We start from the raw sequence: 24,645 nt of genomic DNA on the forward strand, positions 1-24,645 counted from the left end.
ATGCTCAGACTGAGCATTAGAATAGCTTCTGCTATTATCTTGTTCAGAGACTTCTTAGCATGACTTTTCCCTCATACATGGCCAAGATCATTCCAGAGCTTTCCTTCACATTCTAAGCAATTCCTATCTACAAATAATTTATTTTTTGTTGTACATATTATGTACAACATGTAATATACATGTAATATTATGTACATGTAATATTACTATGTACCACTAGACACTGCTGATACCCGTTTCCAAGTCTAGTCTGTCATGTAGTAAAAGCTGATTAAGGCAAAGAGAAAGATATACTGTGCAGTAGAGATTGGTTAATACTGCTGTCCTTACACTTGGTATTTAGAACCAGGGGCACTGAAGATACTGCATAAAAAGTTTGGAAAAGAAATGGATAACAAGTTAGTTTGCTAATAGTGTGTAATTCTATCATTAACAGCCAACTGTGAGAAGCTCTTGAGAAACTGCCAGATATAATACCACCAATTTTTTTAAGCCCTTTTTTTACAAAACTCACTTTATTAATCTGAACAAGAACTGAAAGCAAGCTGGAGATATGTAATCTTCCAGTTCTTAATATCACTACGCAGAAAAGGAGTTTGTTAGCTCAAATTTGGACTGACCTCACCGCTTTGCAATGAATGCAATGAATCCACATCTGTCCTATCCCAAAAAACTTTTACCAAAGCATACTTATTTTTATGTTCATTAAAAAGAAAAAAGTTCAAATTAGAAAGTAGCCCTGGCAGGTTCACATCACAGTACCTACCCCTCTGGCTACAGTTTTCTTTACCAGGCATGCCTGTAGGAGGAATTTACTTCCCATTGAAGTAAAGGGAAAGACTCCTGGTGACTTCACTGACCCACCTTGTGACAACCAACTTCCCCACTCCAATGCCATATTGAGCATATCAAGCACTATCCGTTACAGTGGTGTTATTTTCTTAATATTGAACTCTGTCTACAAGGAAATGAAACGGGATCACAGATATGATCTTCCCTACATTATATTCCACAGAAGAGCAAATTTTGGCCATGAGTAGTAACATAATCACTGATTACTCAGGTTAAATCATGAAAGTAAGCTGTAATTCCTATGAAGGCACCAACATAAATGTAACCTATCCTGGGAAAGTCTGAGCAGGTGTCCCCAGAGACTCCCTCAAATCCAGACACTGAGCTATGAAGGGTATGACTTGATATTAATGACCCCTATAAGTTTTGGGTTTTTTTTTTTTCTCCTTTTTTTTTTTTCTTTTTCTGAAAATGTTGTGACAACTATAGGGAGTAGTGCTCGGTCTCCTCAAAAATCATAAGAATCTGATACAACTCTTCCTTTTTTTTGTGTAGGTTTAACTTTCCGGTGTCCAATCTTCCTCGACACATATAGCTTTGATCTGATCACGCCATGGATTTTGCTTATTTGGTAGTAGGAGAGCTATAGGGAAAGGCTTCATGTCTTCTCTTCCAAAATCAAGCTGGGATAATGCAGATTTAAATAAGGAAAGCTAAATGTAGCGCCCGTCCCCATTAGCTGTGTAACTGCCTAAAGGTTCAAACTGACATTTCCCAAGTAAGTGACCTATGATGACAACTGCTAGATGTTTCTGAAGTGATTCAAATACTGGTAAAAGACAAGGTGGAATTAAAAGACAGAGTGAAGGTAGTTAAATGTAAGGAATCTTTGCTTTCTTCAAACTCATAATTCTAATAAGAAGAGAGAATTGATGAATTCTCATTTTGTATAAACATATTCTCAGCTCCAAAACAGAAGAAAAAGAGGTAATTCCCTTGCAAGAAATGTCAGAAAGCTTAATTCCAGCCTGGCAAAAGCAAATGCAATTCCACTGATTTCAGTGGAGCCACAGATGGCCAACTTAATGTACAACAGGGTTGATCTGGCCCTTCTCCCATACTGTAGCACTGCTTTGCCTAGAAACCTTTGCTTTCAAAGTAATTAACCATGTGTCAACAGCCTGCAACACTGAACTGCAATTAAGTAAATGAATAGGAGACATGTATATTTTAAACCTTATCCCAGTAGCAAACTTATAACAGCAAGTATTGATCTTGTTTCTGTTTAATACTAGGTTCTAATGTGAGTACTACAGACAAGAATCTGAGGATCTGCAGAACAAAATCAATTATTTTACACATATTTCTCCCTCCCACGTATTCCAACATGTATTTCACTTGGATCACATACAAGCATAGTGAGAGCCTCAGGAAGAACTTGCTCTGCCCTATGGGCAATCTCAGCACTGGAGCAGGTGGGCACAGGTTCCCTTGCTAAAAGCAGAGAAAGATGGACAGAAGAAAATTGCTTACTGTTTCGAGGCTTCTCCTCATCCATGCCTTCATCTTCATTTTCTGGGTCAATATCTTCTGCTTGAGTTATCCAGTCTAAATAGCCCTTCAAATCCTCTTCTAGCTGTTGCTTTTCCCGTAACTTTTGGAAATCTCCCCGAGCCTTAGCCTTCTCTCTTTCCTTGGAAAATTCCCTAGCAAGAGGGAGGAAGGAACAGGATGTGGGTGGAGGGAGAGGAAAAGATTGAAAAACAGTGAGTTAGATTGATTTCCATTAGAAAGTATCCATATCCTATGCAGTACACTCAGCCTTCCCTATTCTTTCAGAACAGACATGTGAAAGGAGTATCCTTGCTACATACATTTGTAATACAGTTGGAGTGACCACATTTTTACTAATGCTTAGGAGAACATAATTACCTTTTTTAATCCTTTCATTCTCAACATTTGTTTGATAATTGAAATAAAACTCACACGTGGTGCTTATGTACAATATCATATACCTTCTAACATTCTTTAACACTTGATATTCTCCAACACTTATCCATAAATATCTACGTGAATAGCAGTCAACTCAATACAAGGATGAACTGTTTGACAATAATCTGACATCTGGAGAGTGAGACAATGGCTCTAATTTTCAGCCAGGTCTCAATCTGTCCATAAGATTATAGGTATAATCACAACTAAATGACACTAATTGTAAGTGTAAGTAATGATACTCACAATTCTATACACAGTTAATTATGAGCAATTTCACCTATGGGAGTGGACACTCTATTTGAAAATTTAGATTTCAGTGTTTCATAGCACCTGATATTCAGGACTATTATTTGAAATGAAACTTATTTTTCAAATCTCGAGTTGGGTAGACAAACATAAGCAGTAATGGATTCTGCCAGAAAGTGAAACAGAGTAGGCATCTGATTGCTTGATGGAAGACCACTATTGGGAATATGGACTTAAAAGAGAGGGCAGAGCAACAAGAATTTAATGTTGCTTAGCTATGATCCATGATGTTTGCTTTGCATTCTTTACATCTGCTCTGCATTTTCTTTCTGTCTTTCAGATACATCTATACTCTTACTTTTTTTCTAGAAATGCCAATCTATCTCTATTTAAAGACTCTCCTGTGGCTTCAAGCCAGGTTTTAATACCTGTATTATAAAAAGGAAGCTTAATAATTGTAAAAAGTGCTAGACTGAAAGTACTTAACAGTAAGCCTTATATCTGCTGAAGCAGATCACTACACAAGGCATATACAGCAGATAATACGGCCCACTATGTCTAAAAATGAGAGAAAAAGTCATTCTTTCAAATGGATTTTCCATTAGCCTCTCTGTTGATTGCTAGAGATAAGCAGAATTTAAAAAAAAAAAAAAAAAAAAAAAGCCTAATGCTTGTCTTTAGGCTTATTCCCTCCAAAAATCTGAAACTTATCACTAACTTTAGTGAGGTAATATTAGGTTTATGAAATCCCACCCAAAAATTAATGAGTGCCCCATGAATTGTCCTAAGTTTCCAGTAATGATGCTATAGTACTTCTCTCCTGTCTGGTCAAAACCCTTTGAAATATTTCCATTCACTTCATTGTCTTTGGATCAGGTTTTTTTCATGTTATGAGCTGCTCAGGACACCAGCACTGCATCAGAATGAGAGTAAGAAGATGTCTTTATTTGAAGGCAAAGTATGTGACAAAAGAAGCCTGTGTGATCCTCGCTCCTGTCACACTGCTTGCCACATGTCTCTTGCGACAGTGATAAAGAAGGTGGAAATGAGGAAGAGAATCAGTGGCTTCTTAGGCCCAAAGGTAGATCATAGCCAACCCTGGGACCAAACAGCTATCAGGCAGAAAAGCCTACTGCCAAGCGTGGCAAGAATGACCCCAACAACAATAACTCTAGAAAATATTTTTTAAAAATCTAATCAATACCAATTATTTTTTTGCTGCTTCAATAATATGTTTCTTCTGAGTCTCACACTGTAAATAATACAAATTAAGGAATTAATTCTTCAAAACAAAACAAACAATAAGAACAACAACAACAAAAAACCACTGAATGATCTATGCATTATTAAGTCAGTTTGAAAACTCAAATTCCAGTATTCCAATAGTTGGGTCATAAACTTGTATTTTGGAATTTTAGCAAATAGGAGCACTTTCGAAAGGGATTGGATTCTCAACTCCAACTGAGAAGTACTTGTGTTTATATGGATACAACTTGCAAGAGGCAGTTTAAAAAAAAAAACATAGTGTGGAAAATATCATGAAATGACACAGTTTGCAGAAAGTTATTCTTCTGTGCACTGAACTGGGTCACATATTCGATACATCTCAGTTGAGTGCCTGCTTGGAACTTGCCAGCCCCATGCACTGTCTCTCTCAAGCAGGACTTGGGCTGGCAGAAGAGATGACTAAACTGAAGTGAGATTTTAGCAGCATGGTAGTATGCTCAATATCTGCATACAAATTAATTTGTTACTAGCTTTTTAATGGCACAACTGAAAATATTGTGATCCCTTACTCTAAGAGTTCATTTGTCTCTTTCCTTTGTACAACGTATAGTATTCCAATTTTCGTATGATTCTCCAAAGAAGACAACTTATTTAAATTATCTCAATTTCTATGCTCTGCTAGCACTAGACTATTGAGAACAGGTGGCTCTGGAAATTGCTAATGCAATTCCAACCACTTCCCGTGTGGAATGCCAGCCTGTACTTGGGCAAATGTAGTTTACAATCAAGAATTACTACCCATGGTCATTTACTATTCTATCTGAAATGAGTTGGTGACCTCAGTCCAGTTCCTATTGCAGGCAGGTGTGCACAGTACCTCTGCCACCATCACAGTTGGCAATAAATGTTCATTGTTTGCAGTTTCAGCGGGGAAGCCAAGCTTCCAAAAAGCCAATAAGCTTTCTGATAGAGGTGCTGTCTTGAGACTGGAGGTGGCCTTCTCAAAAAAAAAAACAAACAATATCATGTCAGAATAAGGTCAGCAGAGGTTAGCGGAACCACCAAATAATCTGTCTCTCTTCACTGAATGAGACAACTTCTGTTCAGGAGTTGGTGAATATTGGTTTTACGAGTATTTGGTTTGCTTCACTTTCCTTTGCTTTTCTTAGAAAACTATAAGACACCTCGGTCAAAGGAAAAATCAAAAAGCAGAGCATTCTCGAGAGATATTCAGTCTGAGGTTAGAGTGGGTAAAGGTCATAAATATAAATACCCAGCTCTGTAGGCTGTATAGGTGCAGAAGAAAATTTCTTTTGTCTATCCTGATGAGGAAAAAGATATATTTTATGTCCATGTCTGATCTCAGCATGAATTCTCACATTAAAAGGTGTTGTGGAACAGCTGAATTCTAGGACTTCAAACCTCTTGCTTAGTGCAGAATAAGGCTTCAATCATTCATGGCCCATGCTGACAGGTACAATGAGGATCTAACCTGTTCTAGAATTAGATATGGATGTTGGTGGTCCTTGAGACCCCTTCCAACCCAACCCATTCTATGATTCTATGATTAGAAAGGGTTGGAAGAGGGGTTAGACTAGGAAGAGTCCTGAAAGGTCAAGAATATTGTTCATGCTGCTCCAAGGAGGAGCTGCAAGCATAGACAGCCTCCTATCCACTCTAATCGTTTCTTCAGCAGGAAGAAAATCAGAAACAGTCAGCCGGGCTTCCAGGATCCTCTCAAAGCAGAAGAAATGGCTGTTCTCTGGCCTTTAGTTTGCTTTAGGAAACTTATTGTTTGAACTGTGTCCTGGGATTTGGATCAATGATAAGCAAACTATGAAATAAATGTGAATTTGTATGCTTCCGCATGAAAGAATGAAAGTTGAGCCCACACTGTCATTTTTTCCATCACTAATCAACTGAAACAAGTAACACAGAAGCAAATATCTCTGCTCTCAGAAGACCTCTAGCAGTAGTTTCCCCACTCTCAGCAGTGCTGTGGACACCTTTTTTCTTGGCTTGAGAAGGTCAACTGCATGACCTGTTGGCTAGATATTTCCTTTGGAATACAAGAGTTTTAATGTATGCTCAGTCAAGACAGGAAGAGGATGATAGCTCTGTACATAAATACTCTGTCATACTATGTAGCTTAACATGTGATTAGTAAATTCACCGGAAGAATCATGAATGGGTGAAACACTGAGGAAAAATAAATTACAAATGAGATCTGCAGGCAGAACAGAACTCAGCATTTGATTTTGCAGGTGCAATCAAAGTGTCTTTGTGAGTACAATTAATTACACTTACGTATTCAGAAGCTATTAAATAAACCAAGCCAATCTGTCACTGATGAAGTCTACCTACACAACGTGCTTGTTAACATTCCTGATATAGATAAATGGGGATAAATCAGAGATGCTCAGAATGGATCTACAAAGATGCCCAGGAATATTGCTTTGTACCTACACAGAACAGACAGGTGATCATCTACACAGAACAGACTAATAGCAAGTTTATTAAAAAAAGCTGAAGCTGCAAAGTGAAGACACTTTGCAACTCAGCAGAATTTAGAACTGCATTAGGAAGTTAATTGTTTAAGAATTGCTTATTTAGCCCAAAGAAAATTTCGAACATTTCTGCCATCATTTTTTTCTTCTTTTTCTTTTTTTCTTCATAGATGCAAATACTGAAGTTTCTTTTTACTTTTCTCCAGTTGGGAAAAAAAAAAGAAAATTGCAGAAACAGTGCAGCTGTCATAATACTGTGAACACAGCCATGAAGGGTGACTCACAGCATAAACAAGGTGAACTTCATCTTTAATTTCAGTTCTCCCTGCAGACTGTTTTCATCTCTCACCACTAGCTGTGGTGGTCTAGCTGCAGTATCTCAGGAGATGGGGCATCCAGGTCCCAAAACACTTTCTTTGGTTGAAAAATGAAAGAGAGAGGAAATGTAATTTTCCACTATGTACACAAATCCAAGTGTTGGTAAATTGAATCAGCACTGCTTCTACAATATGCAGTCCTCAGGCTGGGCTCACAGGCACTGTTTATCCAATCAGATACTATATAATCTTTAACCACCATCTTACATGGTCCTTGAGTGCATCTCTGATATTACAGACCGCTTACCCACTGTCAGGTCGTCATCCTCCTTTACTGCTTAGTAAAGATCCTTACCTGCTGAGCAAAGTATCCACGTGGAGAGACAAGGAGCTTATGTTTTAAAATTGTACCTGGAATATTATTCTCCAGAAATTCAAATGCAGACTACTGCCTGACACTTTATTACTGGGGATTTTCTCCTCCATTCACTACTTGAAAACTCTTCAGTTTGTAGCAGCTGTCTTAGCTGCATGTAACCTTCAATGGAGTAATGAAGACAATAATAACCCCTCAAGTAGATCTGCTATTACCTGTCTCTTCCCAGAATGATCAAAGGAGAATCTTCTTCTCTAGTCCTACTACTACTCTTCCTATGCTTCTGTCACACTGAGAATGTAACACACATGAAGCATCAAGACCTCTCTCCTGTTCAGAGAAGATTTTGCCCCTCTTTATGATCAAAGGACAGGAGATTTAAGGGCTGCCTGCTCAGACAAGTACTGGCTCTGACCAAATTCGCTTAGAGCTCACTGAAAGCAGAGAGGCACAATGCTAGAAACAATGAAGAAGAGGATGCATAAAAGTCCTCATGTCATAATTATCTATTTGCATGGAATGGCTGTAGGCATCCAGTCTTTCCCAAATATGGAATTTGATGCCTAAATCTGGGAGATCTTAAAAAAATCTAGAGAGGAATACTCACTGGCTTCAATCCTCTAATTAACTAGCTCCCCAGGGGCAATAAAGTTTTTAACTACTGGGAGCAATATCAATTGTTTTTAATCAAATCTACCAAAATAATGCTTTGCAGTGAGGGTTATACTGCAGAACGAGATACAGCTAGATGTCTTAGGGATGTTTAAACACCAGAAAAAATTCTCCTGTTTCTCTGCTCCGTCTTAGAAAAGGTCAGAGGGAAATTATCTTTTCTCCCTGAATAATGCTGGGCTTGTAATCCACACAACAGAGAGGATGTGCTTATTAAAGAAGAAACGCATGCAAGGCACACTCCAGGGAAAAGTCTCCCATTAGGCTGTGCTGTAGAGATATTAAGCAATGTGAAAACTTCTCATGTGAGAAGATGTAATTTGGCAGGAATCTCATCCCACAACTGTGGGATCATTCACAACTGTGAAGGGATTTGTTTCATACTTTCATTCCTCCTTCAGTCCCAGTGACCCTTCCAAAGATTTTACTATAATCCCCTTAGTCCGTGGTGAACGACATGTTACATGTTTAACAGGGGAACATAGTGTTGTCCTCTTCCCAAAGAGTATAGGTAGAGGTTTCAGGTAGAGGAATATGTTACAGACAGAGTTGTCTTGTATTTTTTTTTTTAAATAGTTTATTTTAAAATGCAGTTTCCAGATTAGGAAGGCCATGTTTTTCCATTTGCACAGCAATAGCCCAGGTCTTCTACTAAAATTCCAGAGATCAACCTGCCATTGTCTGTTGTTTTGATAACAACAGAGTAAGAATAAAAATACAAATTTTAAAAAATAAACAGTAATAAAACATTTTCCTGGTACTGCTTACCCGCTAAGTACACCGAGAACCAAGTTAAGTACAAAAAATGACCCTATGATGATTAGTGTAACAAAATAGATCCAGGGCCAGTCCCTTCCTATGGCATCATTGACCTGGAAGAGTGGAATGATAATTAGTGAGACAAGCTCAGTGTCTGAGCACTGCAAGGCTCCAGCCAAAGAGATCCCAAGTCACCAGCAGTAAGATTTTCAATAATCGATTTTCTGGAAATTTATGGAAGGGCAGTAGTAGTGATTTTGGAAGTCCCGATACTGAATTTCTATCAGAGAAACACACCTCTTTTGTTACCTGTATTGTTATTTGCAAAGTTTAAATATTTAGCCAAGATTTTTGAGGGCTGATGTGAAAGCTTCCTTGGATTCAGATTTTTAATCCATCCAAAAGAATCCTGGTGACAGGGAAGAACCCTTCTTATGGAGTCTTGCCCTGTAGCATTGGAAAAAGGACACCAAAACTGTCAGCTTACCCGCTCAACACACCAAGTACCAGATTTAGAACGAAAAAGGATCCAAAGATGACCAGACTGACAAAATACACCCATGGTAACTCATAGCCCATAGCGTCCTGCATCTGGAAAGATGAAGGAAAGTTAGAAGACAGAGAGGGAAAGCAGAAATGAATAAGCAAAGGAACAGATAGAAAGGTTTGTAAATAGAGCCTGTGGTTGATTTACACATGATCATAGCAAGTGTTTCTGTACGTTCTTTCTGGTGCAACCTTTCCTTTGATTGCTTTTTTTCTTCTGGCTGTTTCCTTACAAGCAATGATTAATATAGGCTGATGTCTAGTATGATTGAAGTTGTAGACTATCACTTTCTGGAATTTACCCAGAGCACTGCATGGGCCCAACTGACGACCTCTGAGCTTCTGTTCTAACTTCTGTGCATATGTTTTCTGCCCATGACAATATTGTTAATTTTTGCTAAGCATTGCCTGAGTGAGTTATCAGATCACATTTTTTCCCATCTGTAGCACAGGTATGCACACTTTAGAGAGAAGCACATGGTAACTGTGGATAAATATTGATCTTTCCCTGGCAACAATTGAGTAATCTTTACAGTTTACCACAATCAGAGTAGTAGCTGTATGCTTTTGAGTAAAGTCCTTCCAAGGCCCAACGTGTTCTAACCTGGTCAAATGTTTTCTAAAGTCTTCTTGCAAACTTTCTTTCTTTGATTCATGAATACCTCTTTCAAAATCTGACTACTACACAACTGAGTACTCAAACAATTTGAGAATGTAAATTAAATGGTGTGAACATAAATATAGTTTTAATACTACTACAAGCATCTGCAAATGAAGCAGGAAGACTGTTATTTTAGTACTTGGGCCTGTATTATGTGTAGAGCAACTCTAGCACGTAAGATGCTAAAAGCATGTAGTGTATAAACATCATTTTATCTTGAAGTCTCCTCTGAAGTTCAAAATTTTGGAAAGTTGCTAGATGCCTTCATAGAACCGCATTTTCATGATGGTATCAAAATAACAGAGCCCCTTCTTCTTTACTTTTCATAAATGCTTATCTCCTGAGTCAGAAATAGCATCATTAGAGAAACAGATGGCACTTAACATATTTAGTAGCACTAAAATGATTTCTGAACTTAAATTGCAAACTTTAAAGTACCTAAACAGCTTAAAAAAATATAGGTTCTTTTGTTCTCCATGTGTTTAAAAGTTTTATCATGATTTGTACTCTCCTTCTAGGAAAATGCTCTCTCCTTTGCAACCTAAGCATTTGTTGTGATCACAGAAGAAATATTCTTCCATACATGGGCACTGAGACACACATTAGGGAGGCAATCTGACTCAAGATTCATAACAATTCAGGAAAAGGATTTCAGACCTTCAATAAGACAAGGCAGGAGAGTAACACTAATATAATCAGTTCTTTGTGGGTGGAAGTTCATCATTCATTTTCCTTTTAAAGTACAGTCACTAAAGTCCTCGTCTGGCAACAGTCCACAGTCAATGGGCCAATCTAAACTCCGTCTCAGGGCTCCCTCAGCTGCAACTTAACTGAAGGAAACTCATTAAAACATAGCCTCAAAATCTGTCTCTGTGGAAAGAGATCATCATCTCTTTCTTCAGAGGATTAATAGGTTTGTGGTCAGAAAGAAACTCCTTTCAGAAGTCTAGGTGTCTTTCTAACACTAAGCATATTACCCAGTTTCCCTTTGAATACTTTTGTACAATTGCTCAGTTAGTTTGGAAGTATCACTAACTATTCCTTATGCTTGCAAAGCCACTTTTCATCACACTTAACCAAAAAGTAGACACCTCTGTCGTGACACACAGCAATGCCTCAAAGAGAACAAAATACCATGGTACAACTTAGAAACAAATATTCACCTAAAAGTGAAACACAGCAATGCCTTAAGAGAGCATAGATAACACCATGGTACAAACATTCACCCAAAATCACAGCAGAGAAATCATACAGGCAAAATGTAAGCACCTAATCTGGACTTAGGTCAAGAAATGAGACTTAACATCCTCTTCCTTCTACCAAGAATGCCACACAAACAATAGTTATGAATGACTTTTAGAAATTGCCATAAGAATTTACACAGTCACAATGATGATTTGACTACTCTTTAATTATGATGGATGGCAATAAAAAAGCCTCAGCTATGTGGCATTTATCTCTTGTCCACATTTTCCTTCAGCTGGAAAAGTCAGCTGGAAAAATACAACTTCTCAAAGCTGTGATTTGACTGAATCCTAAATAACAAATATCAGAATTTCTGGTAGAGAATGGAAGGGCTTGTCCCTTTGTGCTACTCCAGCATGAAGAAATTTCCAGATCGCAAGAAGCTTCCTTTGCAACCAATAAGGTATATAGCTACAGTATAGCGTACTCTGGCTATTCCCACTGCCTGCACAGCTGCATGTTTATATCAGCTAGCATTGGTACAAATTAGTCTTGAAAAGCAAATCTGTGTCCTAGTATAGTAGAGCATTTTGGACTTCTCAAACGGAACATTTACGGAGTCTGTTTTTCACCTCCTTTTTACTGACCAGCCATGATAGATAAGCTAAGAGGCAGAGACAGTGGTATCTTAGAGAAACCACCAGTATTTGGCAGACTGTTGTGTATTTACTGTCTCTTACTTGCTGGACTCCACAAGTTGGATGCTCTCACATCTAATTTTTTACAGCAGAAGGTGAGATCATTCCATATAATGTGAGACTGAGACACAGGTGGTAGGAACTGATACACTGATATGTTATCAGGTATTTGGTAAGTCAATAATAATCTTCGACATTGTGACAATGCACTGTAAGTTTACTATTTCCCCTAGAAAAACTTCTCCAAAAGAAATGAAGAGATGTAAGCTGCTTGGAAGAAGTTGGGGGAAAAAGGAACACACTTGCTGAAAATAGTAACACATCAACATTTAAGAAACATTGAATTCTTGGCTAAGATTGTATCATTCCAGATACCTGGAAATACTTCCTCTGAAGTGGAACCATCCTAGAAATCCATGATAGACATCCCTCAAATGAACAATGCTTCCATTCAGTTACCATTAAAAACCTCGCATCTGTGTTTGATTAAAAATGCTTTCTGGAGACATATCATAATTCTGTAAATACATAGTTATTAATCACATGTGTATGTGTACACATGTCCTTTTGATTGCAGCTGGAGGCTTTCATGGCAAACATAGCATAGGTGATACAGTTGATTTTTCCTAATTATGCTGCTGAAATGGAGAAACTGAACAAGGTAAGGCTGAGATTAGAAGGAGATTTGTCATTTACACACTAATGAATGCAGAAGATCAGGTTTGCAGAATATTTTTTTGAGTCTTCTTGTCTACAATCAACAGAAAAGGGATCTCTTACAAGTTACCTCTAGGGCAGACAGCACAAGCATTGATACACAGCTTAGGTCTTTGGTCACTGAGTGCTCTTTTTCTCTGTTTACTTCTCACTGGGGTGCTTACTATTAGCCATATGAATCACAAGAGAAAAAATGGATCATCTACATTGACAGGTCTGAACAAAGGCTATCCGCCAGTATAGGTCTAAATGCCAATATTCCAGCTACAGTATTCAAGGTAATTGCAATCTGGTGTGAACTTCAGTATGTGTGGGACAATTCCTAAGTTAGCTGGAAGCACTGCATTGGTGTAAATCTACAGACGGTCATTTATAGCAATAAGTCTGATAAGTTAAACTGTTTGACCTTTTACAGCTCACTTCTCCATCTTTATATCTCACTTCTGTCAACGGTAAGAAAGTTGATACAATTCTGAATGCTGATGTGTCACGCCTTAGAGGCACCTCAGAGATTAGGGTCACAGATTCCTTCTCTTGATTCACTACATGCTCCCTCTAGAACTGTGGGGACATCATTTTGGCTTACTATGTTTCAGATTTCTACTCTACAAAGTGTGATACTGCCTTGCCTCACTGGGTACTGTACAACAAAATTTCTTCATGTCAGCATTTAGGTGCAGAAGTTGACTGGCCTTGGTGTTACAGAAGCTGAATTAGGTTGAAACTCTGTCCCCTCAAGGAAGAAGTTTGCAAAAGAGACTCCTTACTTACCATAAGGCCTCTGGAGAACCCAGCTTAGTCCCTCAGGCCAGAATTATTTAGCTTTGCTCTGATCTCACACTGATGGGATTGGGATGAGAACCAGATTGCTGCAGTATACCTACTTTCTGGAACTGAAAGCAACAGGAGGTGTTTTTTCTCTAAATGGCAGCTGTGACTTCCCTCTAACATCAACATTGTTTTGGCTAGTTTTTCTGTTTTGTAATGAAAGCAAGGTCTATTATGGTCATTAATAATAGGTGTCAGATCTCAGCATAAATAAATGGAGCAACTGTCTGGTCATCCATGACAACTGTAATAAGAGGACACAGATTTACAGTCCCTGGAGACAAGATTTTGTCCTATTTTCTAAACAAGAACCAGAATTAAGGAGATTTTTACCTGCCATATGATCTCTATTTTGATCTCTATTGATATCTCTATATTGATCTTTATTTTGGCTTTGATCTCTATTAGGCTAGAATATCTTTCTGGGGAATCACAGAATAATAGAATGGCTTGGATTGGAAGAGACCTTAAAGATCATCCCAGTTCCAACCCCCTGCCATGGGCAAGGCTGCCACCCATCAGCTCAGGCTGTCCAAAGCCCCATCCAACCTGGCCTTCAAAACCTTCATGGATGGGGCATCCACAAATCCACAGGGCTGCCTGTGCCAGGGCCTCACCACCCACTGAGTAAAGAATTTCCATCTAACATCTAAACTGAATCTCTAAATTTTGGCTTAAAACCCATTCCCTTTCCTCCTACCACTACCAGACCTTGTAAAAAGTCAGTCTCCCTTCTATTTATAAGCTTCTTTTCAGTACTGGAAGCCCACAATGAGGTTTCCTTGGATCGTTCTTTTCTCCTTGATAAACAAGCTCAACTCCCTCAACCAGTCTTTGTAGGGGAGGTTGTCCAGACCTCTGGTAATCTTTGTGGCCCTCCTCTGTACCCACTCCAACAGCTCCATGTCTTTCTCGTGCTGAGAGCCCCAGACCTGGACACAGAATTCCAGATGGAGCGTCGCAAGGGCAAAGCAAAGGGAGAAAATTACCCCCCTCTTCTTGCTGGTCACTCCTCTTTTGATGCACTCTCAGATACTGTTGGCCTTCCATATGGCTCACATCAAGCTTCTGCACCAGAACTCCCAAATACTTCTCTGCAGGCCTGGTCTCAGTGAGTTCTCCCAGTCTGTACACATTTCTGAGACTGCTGTGACCCAAGTGCAACACCTTGCACTTTACTTTTTTGAATCTCATTAAGTTCTTGTAGAACCACTTTTCAAGTTTGTCCATGTCTCTCTGGATCGCATCTCTTCCTTCTATTGTGTCAACTGCACCACTCAGCTTGGTGTCATCAGCAAACTTGCTGAGTGTATGCTCAATCCCACTGTCTACATCATAGATAAAGATGTTGAAGAGCAATGACCCCAGGCCTGATTCTTGGGGGACACCACTCATCATCACCCTCCTCCTGAATGTAGACTCATTGACTACACCCTCTGGCTGTAACCATCTAACGAATTCCTTATCCACTGAATAGTTTTCTCTTCAAAACTTTCCAATTTAGAGATGAAAACATGATGTGGGACTATATCAAAGGTCTTGCATATATTCAGATAGATGACATTAATCGCTCTTCCTTTGTCTACTGAAACCATCCATCCATTATAGAAGGATATCAGATTTGTCAGGCAAGATCTGCCCTTAGTTAAGCTCTGCTGGCTGTCTTGGATCACCTCCTTGTCTTGCATATACCTTAACATAATTTTGAGGATTTGATCCATGATCTTCCAGGCACAAAGTTGAGGCTCACCTCATCAGCCTGTAGTTCCCTGAGTCTTTCTTCTTTTCTTAAAAATGGGAATGATGTTTCTCTTTTTCCAGTCACCAGGGACTTCACCCAACTTTCAAATGACCTCTCAAAATTCCATGACCTTCCAAATATGATGGAGAGTGGCCTGGTAATTACATCAGCCAGTTCTTTTGGGACTGGGATGCATCTCATTGGCCCCTTAGTCTTGTACACACTCAGTCTCATTAGGCAGTCTTGAACTTGCTCTTTGCTTACATCACAAGGGATTTTGCTCCCCTGACCCCTGCACAGAGGTTTAGGGATGCAAGAGACATGGGAAACCTGACTGCCAGAGAAGACTGTGGCAAATAACTTACTGAGTATCTTAGCCTCCTGTGCATCTGTTGAAATCAATTCTCTCTTCTCATTTATCATGGGGGTACATACTCTTTGTCTCTTCTGATGAATGGACCTGTAGAACCCACTTCTTAACCATGTCTTGTTATTTTTCTCACTCCTTGTCAAGTTCAGTTCCGTTGGTGCCTTGGCTTTCCTAATCCCATCTCCACATGCTCAGACAGCATTCCTGTTTCTTCTCAGGCTACACATCCCTACTTCGACCATCTGTACAATTCCTTCTTATTTGCTCAGTTTAACCAGCATGTCCTTTCTCAGGCATGCCAGTTTTCTGCCATCACTGCTTGATTTCTTCTGCTGGGTGTTGGAGAGCTCTTGTGCCCACAGAAAGGAGTTCTTAAAGAGCTGCCAGCTCCTCAGTTCCTGTGTCCTTAAGGACAGTTTCCCAGGGAATCCCATCCAATAATTCCTTACACAGAGGGAACTTTGTACCTAAAGTTCAGGGTCCTGGCTCTGCTCTTTGCAAGGCCCATATTCCTCCAGATCACAAACTCAACCAGTCAACAGCAACTCAAGCCCAGTACAGCCCAGACTGCTACTATCTTAACCTCTTTAATCATCTCCTCTGCATTGGTGAGCACCAGGTCCAGCAACCCTTCGCCTCTGGTTGGTTTGTTTAATATCCAGATGAGGAAGTTATCCTCAGCAGACTCCAGGAGTCTCCTGGATTGCTTGCAGCCCGCCATGTTGCCTTGCCAGCAGATATATTGGTGACTGAAATCCCCCAGTGCACTAATTGTAACACATATCTCTTGTTTCCAAATGTACTTGGACTCAGTTCTTTCTCTCTGGACAAAGCAAATAATTTCACTATGAACAACTTCACTACACACAGACTAAGGGAATCAGATTCTATTACTTTTCTCAAAACTTTTTTTCCTCTTGGAAGTCAAAGAAACTGCTCTGCATCAGGATGAAAAGAGGGCATTTAAACATATTTTGAGAAGGTCTGGTGGACGTTGTTTACTGTGGAAGTGCTCTTCCTTTCCAAGCACCCTTAATTACTGAGACCTTAGAGCTGCAACCTTTAACTGAAGGCAGATAATCTACTGGTAACACCAGGATTTTTAATTTTGTAGTTTCATAATCAGAATTACAACCAACAGTTGTGGTAGAGGCCAAGGAATGGAAAGTCTATTAACAAATACACTTTAATGCTTATGTCTCACAGTTCTTCAGAACTAGGTGAAGACTTATTATTGGAGCCACAGAAGACATGTATATTCTGGTTGTTTAGAGTTATATTGTTTTTAGGGAAAATAGTCAGGCACATTTTGCAAGTTTGTCATTCATTACAACAGCATCATAGTTCAAAGATAATGTTAGAGGTATATTATCTATTAACACAATAGTTCAGCATCAGCAGGCACATACAGGACATCTTTCATCCAGTTAATGGGAGGGGAAGACACAATTCATTAAATTCTGCTGACTTTGCAATTCACACACCCACACCCCTACATTTTGTGCAAGATGCCTTTGAAAACAACTGACAAACTCAAGCTACAGAAAAAGTTTAATCCATCACAGAAGGACAGTTGTCACTGGAAAGCAGCAAGCCACACATGCTGAATGGACAGCTGAAGAAAAATCTGAAGTTTGTCTTGTTCTGTGCACAATGCTGGAGAGCAGAAACTTAAAAGAAAGCAAGTTAGCTAGGGTACCAAGGTTAGCTTTCTATTTCTTGAGTAAATTGCTAATTGATTTTTAATGACTATAGAAATTTCTGATTGCCTTTTATAAATATAAATGATTCAAGTATTCTATAATGAAGTGTATAACCTTTTACAGAGTGACATTAAAGTACTCGATAAAATTAAAGCACAGCAAATTTGGAATTTTGGGGTAAAAATTATCTGTTTTTTAATTTTTTTAAATCTTTTTTTCCTTTGCAGTCTATGATGAATTTGTGCAATCCACTGCCTCAGGAGATTATCTAGCCAAATGTGATGGTTATGGCCAACAGCAAGATCTCTATCTGAAACCAAATCTTGCTTGTAACCATATAGGAAAAGAAAATTGGAGAATATGTGGAGAAAGAGGTAGCATAAATAAGAAGGGGCACAGGCAACACTTAGCTGTCTACTAAAATAGCTTCCTGCTTGAAGCCTTCATTTTGAAGTTTCAGATTCTGAGTCTGCTGATGTGTTTGGAGCCTGAATGTTGTAAGGCTGCTGCCTAGCTTGTCAGTAAAAATGTAAATAAAGCACATTTTTGCTTGAGAAATCCCTGCCTGGCTTCTGCATACACCTCAAGTGATTCTATTCGTAGCACATGTCCATCTGACTCTACCATTCACAGAAGGAACAAAAGGATCATATTTAACCATCACGTCTTTAAAGACAGATCTAGATTTATTGCATTATTATCATAAGGATGAATATTCCACCTTGCAGATCCTTCAGTATTTGAAATTTGATCAGTTGTCTTCACTTCGTTGGCATTTTATCTAGTACTCATGTAGGTGCATATTTTAAAGCATATGAGTAATTCCATTGAAGCCAATAGTCAATACTATTGTTACCAGTAAAAATAAACTGAAATGCATAAGTGCTCCGCTTGAATGGGATAGGGTACAGGACTGGGAGAAATATATGATAAGGACCACATTTTCTGAAATCTCTTGGAAAAAAGCTCTGTAAAATTAGAAGTTTTGCGTACATAGTGACTAAGACATGACAAAATCATTGGTTGAAACAAAATGTTTTAAGCATTTCAGTCTAGACAATCAAGTGCATCATGAGAAGCATTATCATTTATCTTGACAACCTAAAATACTTTCAGCCTTACTGAGCCTTTAAGACAAGTAGAATTGGGAATTGAACGTCTCAGAGCTGACTCAAGGCAAAAGGAGCAAGAAGGGAGGTGAAAAATACAAAACCCCAATTCTCAAATAAGCAAAAACACACTAAGAATACTAATAAAAAAAAAACCCAAAAAACAAAAAACAAACAAAAAAAACCAACTAGACTTACTTTTATGGACTTGGGAACAATATAATAAAATTTATTCTAAAAAATACAAGCAAAGGACTCCAGATGCTTTTGCTTCTATTCTGGATAGAATTTCTTTCTAAAAACTGACATCCTAGTTGTCTTAAAGGGACTGTAACCCACAGTTGCTCTTTAAAACTGTTCTGAAATGTTCTATATTTTGTTGCTGGCACTGTCAGATGGATGCAAAGGAGAGACTGGCATGTTTGCTCCAGCCTCAGTCTGATGACACTCAAAGGAAGGAGAAGCACTTGATCATTTGCTCCCGTTAAAAATTATTTGTTTTGACTATTATGTTTGTTTTAAGTAGTTTTGGGAAAAGCAAAATTTAAGGTCAGTTGCAATCTCCAAGCACTTGTTTTTAAAGCTTTTCATACTTACTGTCTAACCTCAATCACAGAATTTCGGAAATTGTGTATGTGCATATGGACAGCTAGAACTTTCTATCACAGTATCCTCAAGACAAGGGCAAGACAGAGCTGGGGGAAGGCAATTGCACAGGGATCATAAAACAGAGAAAAAAATGTTTTATCCAAGTTACTCTGATATATTGCCTCTGTAGGATGAAAACAAAATAATCTGTTTAGGAAATTAGGAAATAGGAAAGAGTCATCATGCCTGGACAGTGGGAAGAATAAGACATAGTCCAAGATTTCCATGTGCACCTTGGTACCTCAGTTGTTCCGTATGTTGTGTAGAGATGGAATGAGAAAACTGAAATTCCACTCTGAACTAGAAATATCAGCAGTTTGATTAGAATTCACTGCTGGAGCTGAATGGAGGCATTTACTGAGAGGACTGCATTGATGGAGACAATAGAAACATCGAGGGAAGTGATTGACTTGCAACTGAGAACTTGTGAGAAAGAATCAAAGGAACTGCAGCAATGGAAGATGAGTTCAGAAGAAAGGAGAGGGAAGCAGACAGAGTCTGCAGAGGTTCCCTCTTCAACTCTGTTAACATAGGTTACGCCAAATCTGATTTATATGTCCTCACCCCAGAACATTAATCCAGGAGATCTGATCCAGAGTCTGCTCTGATCCATGAAAATATTAATTCCTCATTTATTTTAGAAAAACTTTGGATAACATTATTATTTTCATTGCTATATTGCCTAATTTCCCTGATAAGAAGTGGAAGTATCCAGAACTGACCAAACTTCCCACACAGCTCTATGAAGAAGTGAAAGCAATGCCAGGCTGAAACTCGAAGCCACAAAAGCACACACTCCTGTAAAAAATATGACCTGATTGGCTTGAAATTCGTAGTGAGACTGTAATAGCAGGAATTTTGCAGAATGGCCCTTCCAGGCTGCTGCAGTTTGCGCAAGAATGAGGCTAGAGCGGAGATCTTTAAACACTGCCTTATAACTGTAGCTGCTAGATGGTAGATAAACTGAAAACATGTAGAATGGACATTTGAGATTGTTTGGAATTACACAGTCACAGTGGAATGGCATTCTGTTGTTATATGAACTCCTATTAATGAAGAAAACACGAAAGACATGAAGAAACCTTTGCTTTTTGTTCCATATAATATGCAGGAAGTGTATTGTTACCGACAGAATTTGCCAAGCTTATTTCTTTATAACATCACAGAGCTACGTATTCCTCACCCATCAAATATTGGCCCCACCTGTGCATAGATGTACGCCCTTTTGTAGCTGGAAAGTCTGTATAAAGTCTGAGACATAGATGTATAAAACAATTTTTAATCATCTAGCCCCACGTTACCAGTATAGTATGCTGATACTGAGTCCTTCCACCATGTTTTTTAGCCTCCAACGCATAGCTACTGGACTCCACAGTATTATTTCATTCTTTGGTACATTTCTATCTTCATATTTCTTCTGTTTATGGTTTGGGTGTACATTGTTTTTTTGCAGTTGGCTGCTCTTTAACAGACTGAGCTATTATGGGAAAGATGAGGTCCCTGACTGAGCCTAGGAAGAGAATTAAAATTTGCATTCAAATACCAGCAGGTCAAAATGTCTGTGGCACACAGTGATTGAGCTGAACTTTTTCCATCGCAAGCTATTTCTTCTCAAAATGCTCTCTGATCCCATATTTATACGGCACAGTACTTTGTGCTTGCAGAAGAGGTAGAGGAAATATTGGCTTCGGTGTGTTTACTGCTGTCTTAAATCTGTGATTTTAAACAGCCTTCACAGAAGTCTACAGTCCAACTTCAAGTGGTGCTGAAGGTCGCTGGCATTTGACTTCACATTTTTCATTTCCAAACAGATAAATGAAGATCAGCTCACCCTCAATTTGAAGTAAACAACACTGTTGCTTAGTTTTGTTTTCACAGATTTGCAAGATTTAGTAGCACCAATAATGCTCCAAATAGATGTGGATTACCATAGCAAATCAACTGCTTGAGAAGCAGATTTTGCTGATATAACACTAGTACATTAAGTGTTGTTAAGACAAGTACAACTGGGAAATTTTTGTAGGCAAATATAATAAGGGAGGAAAACCAGAAATAATCAGGAAGCTACCATTTACATCTCTTCCTATCTCCATCTAGCTTTCTTTTTTTTTCCTTTTTTTCTTTTTTTTTTTCTTTTTTTTTTTTGGTGGAACATTTCCATTTTTCTGTACAAACTGGAGGACATCTCGTATCTCTTCACAGTGTCTGGCAACACAGGGCTACCACACTCCTACTGAAAATATTAGTTATGCAGATAGAATGTCTTACATCAAAATTCTACATCTAAATACTGAGCTCCAACAAGTTTCCTGCTCTATCACCTCATTTTCTTTTCTCCGGGTTTAATATGGAAGAGAGAAGAAAACAAAACATCAAAAAAAAAAAAAAAAAAAAAAGAAAAAGAAAAAGAAACAAAACACAAACAAGCAAACAAAACAACAACCAAACCAAACCAAAATTAGAAAACCATGAAAACAAACAAACTAGATAGGCTGCCAACATTCATGACCAGGCCAATTTATCTCAATTCTTCCATTTCAACTACATAAACCATTTTCCATAAAACCTATAGCACTGCATGGAAAATACGGGCAGATTCAGGACATTCTTGGGCAACCTGGTCTAGTACCAGATCTGGAGATTGGTGGTTCTGTCTGTGGCAGGGTGGTTGGAACCTGATGTTCCTTGGGGTCCCTTCCAACCCAAGCCATTCAATGATTCCATTCAGGAGATGTTTAATAACTGTCACTGAAGTCCTGGGTTTCTGTACTTGTATGAGCAATTCAGACCCCATTTTGACAAAGTTTTAGTTTTAGACAGACTTCATTGAAGGCAGAGAACTGGACCTATGTTAGTGGAAGATCAAAACTCATCCTTCAGTGTACAGAGTACATGGACATCCTTGAAGGCAACAATGAACAGAGAGGCATGAAACACACTTAAAATGTGTCCAGCCAACCAATAGGTTGATTTCAGTGTTTCTGAAACAAAATAGGAGATTGAACAAATAGACCTGGGTATTCCAGAGTATTTGCCCCCCCTTTTTTTTTTACTGTTCTAGCAGTGACACCAGCCTAAAAACTACATTTTGGGACCCAACTTCCAAAAACCTCTCTACAAACTTTCAGAAACAGAACAAGTGGAACACTAATGACAAATCAAAATCTCACAATATAGGAATGTCTCAGCTTATATTTGCACACATGCATTTTTGTTTAAAATTTTTCTTTGGTCTATTTTAACTCAAAAGTGAAATATTGCTATTAATCTACTGTTAAGTGATAAAGCAACTCATATTCTACACTGTATTGCATCTGTTGGTCTCCGAGGTTGCGAATAATCCCCTCTAAATTATTCCCTCGTAAGTGTGGTAGTGTTTTGCTTTTTTTAAGGGTGCCTCAGGTCACCCTTATGCTCTGTCTGCACTGAGACTGCCTGGGCCATCCAGTCCAGCATGGAAAGAACTGACCGTACACTGATCTAGGCAGAGCTCTTATTAAAGTTGCAAGGCCCAGACTGAGAAGGTCACCAAGGCTTACCACAAATAGACTCTAGTGCTCCATGACTCTGTTCTTGATCCACTTTGCTTGTTGATATAGGTGCCTGTCAGACCATTTTCCCTGTCTCATCCCCATGCAACAGCTAACATCAATAGTGACATTATCTTTGCTTCCTTACTGCACCACTCTTTAAGGATCTTGAGCAGCAGACCTACTTTGAGAAGACTTATGCCACTGAACTGTCTGCAGTGTCCTGCTGAAGTCAGATCTCTAACCAGAGACCATCACCCATTAAAACTTCCCATTCTCTCATGTGGCTGATTATACAAGTTAGCTTGTTAGGTGAATTTGCGACTTGCAGAAATGGCATGTAGTGACCTCCAAAAATTATTTTGACTTGTGTGACTTAATTAGGATTTGAATTTAGGCCTCCAGAGGCAAAAATCACAGAGCTTTGTGTGTGTTGCCTTGTTCTTATGTGTACAGCTTCTTTTTTTTCTTTCTCTTTTTTTTTTCCCCCTTTAAAAGGAAAAGGTTGATCTTTGAAAAAGTCATCCAAAAGCCCAAAGGCTATTTAGCCACTGGGCTCACAGCTCTTTCATTAAAGCTACTGCAGCAGTTGCATCTCTTACCGCTGTTTAGCTATTTAAAAACCTTTTCATCTTTTAAAGGCTTTGGAAATTCACTCCAAAAGAATAAAATGCTGATTTCAGGGTTGGAAATATCCCCTGGGATGGTGGGTTTCCAAATCGAAAGATTTCATTTCACCCTAGAATTCTAGGCTTTCCCTTCCTTTCTCTGTTTATTTTGTACTTACATTTGCATGGTTGATTATCCAGAAAGAATTTTCTGCCTGTTTTATTGTATTGCAATTTTATAACTGCTTCTATTTATTTCAGTGCATACTGATAGCAAACTCTACAACAAATATATACGAAGAGCACCGACTGCTGCATGCACAAGAGTACACAAGTGCATATTGTTCATTGATTTACACCTTCAATAAAGTCCTTAAAAATAAAGGTAATGCAAAATGGGATTGCGAGCTGAACATACCTTCTTTACTAAAGGGAGGTGGGACTGTTGACTGTTTTTTTGTTTGTTTGTCTGTTTGTTTTTTTGCTACTTGGTGTATCCTACTTTATTTTGTAGCCAGTATCCCAATCTATGATATTCCTAGGAATTCGTTCTGTATTTTAGATGATGAATCCAGCTTCTGGTTGTGAAATCATGCCCAAAAGTCTCAAACAAAATGTTTCATATCTGGACCTCACAGTATCTGATAAGCATGCTACCCATTCATTTGAGGTTCACTGAAGAAACTACTATGGGGAAAGCTGAATGAGGTGCAGCTGTGTGTGCAAGCACACAAGGCCACTCCTTCTCTTTTTCTTGAGAGTCTTAGTAGAAATACTATGTGAATAAGATGAACACACTGTCCAGGTCTGACTCCTTCTAGAGTTGCTTTAAAAAGTGGGGGTGTTCTGCAGTGATGAGCCCTCTGAGCCCCCAGATTTTACTTTTATAATTCTTGTTACTTTCCATCTTTAGGGAGATGTGCCAAACATTTTTAGGCCTCCAGTCTCAGTGCAGTTTTTTATGTTAGAAGACAAAAGTTCTAGAGGAAGCCACAAGAGCAGGTAAACCAGGTATGACAGCATGATCACACATATGAGGGTCTGCAAGTTCTGTGCAGGCATAAATCCCACGTAAATCAGTGAAGAAAGTCAATATTAGTGGGCAAATTCCCTGTACAGCCAAGAAGGATCTTATTATTCACTGTAAGACTGGGAAGAACTGGTTGTTTTATGTCTTGAAGACAAGATGCTGAAACAAAACCAAACTCACACATAAGAATTACAAATAGTCAGATCTCAAGCTGCCACTTATGTTCTGACCTTGGACATATTCTCCAGTCTTTTTCTTTCCTGGGGACAAAATAATAAACGAGTGAATATTTGTGAATCTGCCTGATGGATCTAGGTCCAAACTTAACATCTCTGAAGACAATTTTTTCAGCAGACATTGATCACCAGTTCTTGAAAAAC

At 38.7% G+C, this 24,645-nt stretch overlaps 1 protein-coding gene across 1 annotated transcript in view; it reads right to left on the minus strand.

Moving 5' to 3' along the window:
* Positions 1–24,645, minus strand: part of CACNA1C (calcium voltage-gated channel subunit alpha1 C) — a gene marked incomplete at both ends in the record, with an annotated part of 471,149 nt that overhangs the window by 137,747 nt on the left and 308,757 nt on the right. The window contains 2 exons of the mRNA XM_079548089.1: positions 2,326–2,498; positions 8,901–9,004. Of these exons, the coding sequence (XP_079404215.1) occupies positions 2,326–2,498; positions 8,901–9,004 (277 nt within the window). The remainder of the gene's footprint in view (positions 1–2,325; positions 2,499–8,900; positions 9,005–24,645) is intronic.

Source organism: Tetrao urogallus (genome assembly GCF_951394365.1).
Source record: "Tetrao urogallus genome assembly, chromosome: 1".
Taxonomy (NCBI): Eukaryota; Metazoa; Chordata; class Aves; order Galliformes; family Phasianidae; genus Tetrao; species Tetrao urogallus.